Source organism: Cylas formicarius, unplaced genomic scaffold (genome assembly GCF_029955315.1).
Source record: "Cylas formicarius isolate icCylForm1 unplaced genomic scaffold, icCylForm1.1 PGA_scaffold_6__28_contigs__length_40554024, whole genome shotgun sequence".
In the NCBI taxonomy this organism is placed as follows: domain Eukaryota; kingdom Metazoa; phylum Arthropoda; class Insecta; order Coleoptera; family Brentidae; genus Cylas; species Cylas formicarius.
This window is the reverse complement of record NW_026844347.1, coordinates 489,106-496,692: the sequence shown is the minus strand read 5'-3', so window position 1 is coordinate 496,692 and position 7,587 is coordinate 489,106. Positions and strand designations below refer to the sequence as shown.

General features: G+C 35.4%; 2 protein-coding genes across 3 annotated transcripts; both read left to right on the top strand.

Annotated features, from left to right (window-relative positions):
• The first annotated feature begins 499 nt into the window (after positions 1–499).
• Positions 500–2,058, top strand: LOC132703053 (uncharacterized). The gene is made up of 2 exons (XM_060672093.1): positions 500–876; positions 957–2,058. Exon 2 carries the CDS (start codon positions 974–976, stop codon positions 1,679–1,681), a length of 708 nt encoding a protein of 235 aa, XP_060528076.1. The 5' UTR covers positions 500–876; positions 957–973; the 3' UTR covers positions 1,682–2,058.
• An 873-nt stretch (positions 2,059–2,931) lies between these two features.
• LOC132703077 (E3 ubiquitin-protein transferase MAEA) lies at positions 2,932–7,378 on the top strand. 2 transcript variants are annotated; one of them, XM_060672134.1, is made up of 9 exons: positions 2,932–3,000; positions 3,330–3,456; positions 3,714–3,874; positions 3,977–4,098; positions 4,396–4,816; positions 4,875–5,150; positions 5,991–6,141; positions 6,323–6,518; positions 7,078–7,378. In XM_060672134.1, the coding sequence occupies exons 4-9, from the start codon at positions 4,060–4,062 to the stop codon at positions 7,177–7,179; spliced, it is 1,185 nt and encodes a 394-aa protein (XP_060528117.1). In that variant the 5' UTR covers positions 2,932–3,000; positions 3,330–3,456; positions 3,714–3,874; positions 3,977–4,059; the 3' UTR covers positions 7,180–7,378. The 2 variants fall into 2 exon arrangements, with proteins under 2 accessions (XP_060528117.1, XP_060528116.1); XM_060672133.1 differs by having other exon boundaries at positions 3,714–3,926.
• The last annotated feature ends 209 nt before the right edge of the window (positions 7,379–7,587 follow it).

Here is a 7,587-nt window from a genome sequence, read left to right as displayed (position 1 = left end):
TAAAAAGAAGAGGAACTCATGGAGAATTCCCTTTAACTAAAGCATTTAGTGACGAAGAGCTTATCGATTATTTTCGGATAAACCGTAGTCAATTTGAAGATCTTCATTCATCATCTTGAGAAATCGATGCAACAGGGCAGCGATATTCCGTTTTTTTTTTTTTTTTTAGCGGATTACAGGGTTTTATTTGATATTTGAGTTTCAGTTGTCCCTGAAGGCAATGTTTTTGAAGATTTTTGTTGCACTTCATGATCAACACTTTCATCCTGCTGTTGAGTGTTCATGTTTTCTATTCTACATTGTCATCACCTACCTCTGCAAATGCAAAATTTTCTTCAAAATGTTCGGTGATGTTTTCATTTTTATTGTCCTGGATATGTCCTTCTCTCAATTTGTTGGCCATGTAATCTGCAGGAAGCCCATCTGTTTCTGATACTTCCATTTTTTGATAGTTTCTGCTGGTGCACCATTTTTAAACATTTTTGGTTACCTTTGCCTCAGTTCCTAAAACGATACTTTAATTTTAGAAAGAATGGGGGAAAATTATTTAAAACAGCTGAAAATCGTCTTAAATGCATTTTTGTTATAGATATTTAACCACAGGAAGTAGCTATAGAATTATTGCATAAAGCAGTTGCGCTCATTACCAGTAACAAACACTTGAAGTGCACAAAGAGAGAGAGAAAGTGTTGTTGATACAACAGCATTGTTTGTTTCATAACAGTTTTCGAATGTGCACAACTTCAATTAACTTTTCTTCCAGGTTCTTCCAGTCATCAACAGGCACTGCGTTTCTCAAGCGCACGTTCATCTAAAACTGCATCACGTTACGCTGCGTAGTAACATGCGTATTGCTAAATAACGGGTGGTTAAATTGTAAGGGCCGATGTTGAATGTGAACCACACCTAAACGCCAAGTTTTTTTCCGAATTTTATTTGACATTTCTCTATTTCAGACTACTCAATTTGAACCATGGAGAGATACACAATCCAACAACGTGTTAAAGTTATCCAGACTTATTATGAAAATGGGCGTTCAAATCAAAATGCATATCGTGCACTTCGTGATTTTTTTGGTCAATTTGATCGTCCAAATGTGCATACAATCGCAAAAATCGTGAAAAAATTCGAGCAAACCAGGTCTGTAGAAGATGTGAGAACACCAGTGCATGCTCGTACAGCTCGTACTGCAGAAAATATTGCTGCTGTTCGCGATAGTGTGGCTGAAGAGCCGTCCACCTCAACTCGTCGTCGTGCCCAACAATTGCACCTCTCACGCTCGTCGTTGATAAACATTATGCATAAAGACTTGCATTTACACGCTTACAAGGTGCAATTGGCTCAAGAACTAAAGCCTCTTGACCATTCCAAACGTCGTGAATGGGCAGAATGGTGGCAAGAAATGGCAACAGTGGATGATCAATTTTCGAAGAAAATCATCTTCAGTGATGAGGCACATTTTCACCTCAGTGGATTCGTCAATAAACAGAATTGCCGCATTTGGGCGAATGAGAATCCAAGAGTGATTGTCGAAAAACCAATGCACCCCCAAAGAGTGACTGTTTGGTGCGGTTTATGGGCTGGCGGCATCATCGGGCCGTATTTTTTCCAAAATGAGGCCGGTCAGGCAGTTACTGTGAATGGTGTTCGCTATCGTGAGATGATAACGAACTTTTTATAGCCCGAATTGGAAGATATGGATGTGGACGATATGTGGTTTCAGCAGGACGGTGCCACTTGCCACACAGCTAACGAAACAATGGCTCTTTTGCGCAACAAATTCAATGGTCGTGTTATCTCACATAATGGCGATGTCAATTGGCCGCCAAGATCATGTGATTTGACACCGTTGGACTTTTTTCTTTGGGGTTATTTGAAAGAAAAGGTGTACGTCTATAAGCCAGCAACAATTCAAGAGCTAAAGGATGAGATAATTCGGCACATTAACGGCATAGAACCTCCATTATGCCTCAGGGTCATCGAAAATTTGGACCATCGAATGGAGGTGTGCCGCCGTGGTCGCGGCGCCCATTTGGCCGATATTTTATTCCATACATAATTGAGTAATACCAATATATCATAATAAAATAAAATTACAATAATTTCCTAAATAGTTTGTGTTTTATTCAAAATCAACATCGGCCCTTGAAATTTAACCACCCGTTATTATTTTAGTTCACAAAAACTCGCCGTGACTCACCCTGGGTCACCTCACTAACCTGCGTCTCATTTTGCGCTTTGCCGGAGTGTATCACGTAAAGGCGCGTAATTCACTGGAGCACGAATGCTAACGAGGCAACCCGAAGCCGAACGAGCATACGTTTGTGGACGGGTCTTCCAGGCGCGGCAAACGCAAACGGTGTCGGTACATCAAATGAAAATATGCTTGTGTTGGGAGGGACCGCATTTAGTTGTTTCATTTGCCTTGCAGTGCGGCCGAATAGATAATTTTCATGTCCCATTTTTAATAATTCAAGATGAACTGGGATAACGAAAGAACTTTAAGCTTCATCAAAGAATATGAAATCGTCCAATTTTGTGGGGAAAATCAGAGAAGTTTTATTATAACAGTTCCAAAAAAGGGAAATTGTAAAAATGACCATTTTCTTCCTCCTCTAGCATACTGTTTAGGAACGACTGTCCTCAGTGGTAAACCTATTTCAGTATAAGGATGTTGTCCACCAACGTTTCCTTTTTTTCGTTTTTTTTGCCAAACTTGCTATAACAATACACCCCGCACTAGCCACTAAACGATTCCTGTCCTCCAGTCCACGGATTTTATTTAACCGCTTACGTACATCCCGTACAACCGGATCGATGCCTCGCCAAGCTCGCGTTTGGACAAAATTATACCCGAACGAGGCATGCGTTCGGCCTCGGCTTGCCTCGTTCGCATTCGTGCTCACGTGAATACGCGCCTTAAGACATCAAAAAGTGTGAGTGTGGTCCAATCCTGCTGTTAGCTTAACTTTAATTGTGCGGTAAATAAACAAGTATCTGGTGAGTTTCGGTTCGTTTATGTTATTCTGGTTAGCATATACGAATTTAAACCATTATTTAAAAATATGTACATGGGAGAGAAACTAGAACTTGGCAATAATGGAGCCCAGTCAAACATTTAACGCCTTTTCTATCGTGCTTTATACTAAAAACAACAGATTATTTTTTTTGCGCTTAATTGGGTACCCATTTCCCGGCATCAGCCGAGAAAAATTTACCGATACAAATTTTTCCACGCCCACAACACACAAGCCTCCCGGTGGGAATCGAACTCACAACCTCCCGCAAGTTCGAGACCACAGATTATATATTGCGATTCTTGTTTATAGTGGATGCGGTCGTGAATAACAGAATTGTCAGTTACTGCACCCATTGTATTGAGGATCTGGGAGATATGCCAGGACGCAGAACGTTGAAAATAGGTGGTAGAGGAAGCAACTATAATAAAGCGTTTGAGTAAATCTAACATTTTTTGACTCTAATCTCTATAAATTTGTGTGGAGAACTAGATATAAAGCTACCAACAACATATTTTCTTAATTTCTGTGTAGTACTATTCAAAGGATGTTCAACCTTTTTAGTTTGTAATTTTAGAATAGTTTAAAGAAGTTTTATATTTATATATCTATTTATTTATATATATTTGAAATTTTTTTGTATTTTTTAAGTTGCAAAATGGAAACAGGCAATATTAAATAACCATTATTTTACAGTTGTGCGTCCTTTCCTGGTTAAATGGACGAATTTTAATAGTTTGGCAATTCCGCGCACCTCTTTGTTGAGGATGACAGTTAAAATTTCCTCTATCCGTAGTAAACTACAGAATCTCAAATATGGCCAAAGGATTCGTCTACAGTATTAAATTAATAAACGGGTACGGTTATTTTACTATTTGTCTTGCAACAAAGGCAATTTGGCTAAAATGGGTGCGTTAAGGTTAGGACCAATTCTAGTATTCTATTTTATCTATGTTCAGATGCGTCATCTGTCAAACCTACCAGCTGTGTCCAAGGTCAAGACCGAAAACATTTTGTTTTTATTTTCCATTTTTATTCTAAAATGGCAGATGTAAAGTCCCTGGAACACCCTACTTTGAAGGTAAATATAAAATTCATTACTTTAAAACCGTAAGAGGATTATAATTATATTATATGAAATTATTATTTAAAGAATCTTTTACAAAAAAATATAATAAAATTCACTACTGTTAGCCATGTAATGAATAAGTGTGCTCAAATTGCTTTGTCGGGCGTTATTGGCTTACATATAATACAATATAATAAACATATTTTTAAGTTCAGCTCAAAATTTTATCCCCAAATCCCATCCTGAACTTAAAAATATTATTACTTGAAATTTTCTTCAAGAACAATTAAATGTCATTCTCTTTATCAGGTGCCATATGAAATTTTAAACAAAAAATTTCGAACTGCACAAAAGGCTTTGGATAGAGAGGTATCTCATGTGCAGCAAGGTGTTTCTGAAGTTGAAAAATGTTTGTCATCTGGAGAAGTTAGAGCTCATGACATCACAAATCTGTTAGGAGGCATGGTTGAGAAACTTCAGGTTTTAAAGCGAAAAGCTGAGGAAAGCATTTCAGAGGAACTTGCTGCTTCAAATGTTTGCAAACGTAGATTAGAACACCTTAAAGAACATGCCAACATATCCCCAAGTAGTGGCAACCAAGGCACCTTGAATCAGTGGAGACGTAAAAGATTGGATAGGATGGTTGTTGAGTACTTTTTAAGGAATGGATTTTATACTTCAGCTATCATGCTGGCTGAGAAGTCAGAAATCAAAGATTTGACCAATATAGGTAATGTTCAAACAAGGAAGGTATTCAAGTTTAACTTATTAAATTGTATATATTGTAGAAATATTTTTGACTTCACGAGAAGTTGAGAAATCTTTAGCTGGCAGGGAGACAACAAAATGCCTTTTATGGTGCCATGATAATAAATCAAAGCTGAGAAAGCTCAAGTCCAATATGGAATTTAATCTTCGTGTGCAGGAGTTTATAGAGCTTATTCGAAGAGATCGAAGAATGGATGCTATTAAACATTCCAGAAAACATTTTCCAGCTTTTGAAGAAGAACATTTAGCAACTATACAACAGGCTATGGCTCTGTTAGCATTTCCTGTGGATACAAGTGGGTACTCATAATTATAGTTTGCAATTTGAGTTTATTTCATTCTGTCTTTTTGTTATTTATATTTCATATATTTTGTAATTATGTAAATGGCCTACATAAATTAAGGATCTATAAGTAAATTAAAGGAGCTTCCACATTCACGATATAGTACATAATATTGATAATTAACATGTAATCTTAGACCTCACATGTTAGAAAATGGGAGGCCTAAGGCGATTGTTTACATTATAATTTTACTAATAATGAATTATTTTTGGAGAAAGAGGCTCTGCTTGTAGCAGCCGCGTGCATAATTATTTGCGAAGAAAATAAAGGAATGATGTAAAAAAGGAGGTTTTGGGTCTGTCATAGCTTACAAACAAGATGTAGATATAGTGGAACGTGACTATTAGTAGATGTAAGAAACGATAATTGTGATTTTGAGTCCAAAGATTAAAAAATTTGATACCTGGTTTATGGAACAGCTGTTGTGGAACAGCTAGAAATAACATTTTTGGCGACTGGAGACATCTATGTACTTATTTAAACTTTCTAAACCAATGATATCACTATTTGGGGCAAAAGCTTGGGACACACTAATAGAATGCTAATTTCTCTCAATGCATCATGCTTTTTTCCATTCACTTTAACTGACTGCGGATATTCCATAACACCTTATGATACCTATACATTGCAATTAGTGGGCACATTTCCTCCTAAATAAAAGTTACATACAATACAATTGTTTTTTAACAAATTACTATTTTTTGGAATACATTAGATAATAATCAGATACTAAAAAATGGTGTTTTTTGTTTCTTTGCTTGCAATTTAAATAACCAAAAACTTTTGCCTCAGTGATAGGACCCTATGCGGCTTTATTGGATGAAGGTCGTTGGGATACATTAATTGAGGAGTTCAGACAAGAGAATTACAGATTGTTCCAACTTGCATCACAGTCTGTGTTTACTGTTTCTCTGCAGGCTGGTCTTTCAGCACTGAAGACCCCATATCCTTTTTATGCTTTCTTATTTTTTTAAGCATTGCATTCTTTTATAAAAAAATTGTGTTTTTTCTACACATTAAACTTAATCCAAAACTTAAACCAACCGTTAGGTGAATATTTCTCATTCAAAAATAATAACAAATATTTCATTATTATTATATTAAATTCCTTAATAAAAACATACTTATTGTTATTCGGAGAATAATGAGAACAGAAATCCTGCTTGTCCTGTTTGCCAAGATGACTTGAATAAGCTGGCGGAACCCTTACCTTATGCTCATTGCTCACATTCTCGACTATACTGCCATATCACAGGACTTCCGTTGAATGAAAACAATCAACCCATGATGCTTCCAAATGGTTATATATATGGAGAACAGGTAACATTGTTTTTTAATTCAAAGCGTTTTATCCACCGATTTTGAAAAGTTATTTTTGCATTTAGTCCCTTCAATCACAGTTTTTTGGCATGACTTTGACAGATTTAAAATTTAAAGGACACTCTAGACCTAGTATATTATATGTTAATTTAATATTAATTGCTATTTGTCCTGATAACCAGTTTTTTTAAATGTTTTTCATGAACCAATTGTTGTTGATTGAAAAATATATAAAACTATGTTACTAATTTTTTGTTGATTTTCTTTGAAAAAATGATTTGGTTTGGTTTTGGCTAATTTTAAATAAAATTGAAGTATTTTTTTACTTTGTCACTGGCGACATCAGAAACGTGAATAAATGTGAATAATGTTGTATCAATGGCATTGACCATTCAAAACTATTAGATCTTGTCCGGTTAGGATTGGAAAATTGCAATTGTCATAATATTCCAAATTTATATTATTGAGCAATAGTTTAGTCTTTAATAGTACTGTAACTTGAGTTTACTAAATGTTGGACTAAATTCCTGTGTATTCATACCTAAGCAATTTTTTTCAGGCATTAGAAGTAATGGCTAAGGCTAACAATGGGCAAGTGATTTGTCCCAAAACAAAGGAGGTGTTTCCCTTCAAGAAGGTGGAGAAGGTATACGTTATGTAATGTGATATTTCCGCATAATCATTGTTTGATAGATTTTACCTTTTTTTCAAAGTTGTACATAAACGCAGTTATTGAAGTTGTAAAATATTTTTGCTGTTTCATTTTTGCCAGTTATGATATGTAGGTATAAGTTTTGCTGTTTAGAACTTGAATATTGTATTGCAGGTTTCAAATTGCCAATAAAGTTTAGTTAGATATAGATATTTCTCTTTGGCCAAAATTAATAACTTTTCAACAGTTGTGAAACATTTTGGTTTGTTTAAAATTGTTAAGTTAAATAAAGATGCAAAAACAATTTTAGAAGTTTTGTACATTAAAAATTGACGAATGTCTCCTAAAAATTTCAGTTGCAGAGAATGAGATGTTCCCCAATTTATTAGAAAGCAGTGCTACATTAACATTTTTTAG

What these genes read in the sequence shown, in the direction of transcription:
- LOC132703053 (XM_060672093.1), top strand. Translation starts at nt 974, where the DNA reads ATGGAGAGATACACAATCCAACAACGTGTTAAAGTTATCCAGACTTAT.
- LOC132703077 (XM_060672133.1), top strand. An exon ending in TGGAACACCCTACTTTGAAG is followed by an intron (nt 4,099 to 4,395) that starts GTAAATATAAAA and finishes TCTCTTTATCAG; the next exon opens with GTGCCATATGAAATTTTAAA. An exon ending in AGCATTTCCTGTGGATACAA is followed by an intron (nt 5,151 to 5,990) that starts GTGGGTACTCAT and finishes CTTTTGCCTCAG; the next exon opens with TGATAGGACCCTATGCGGCT.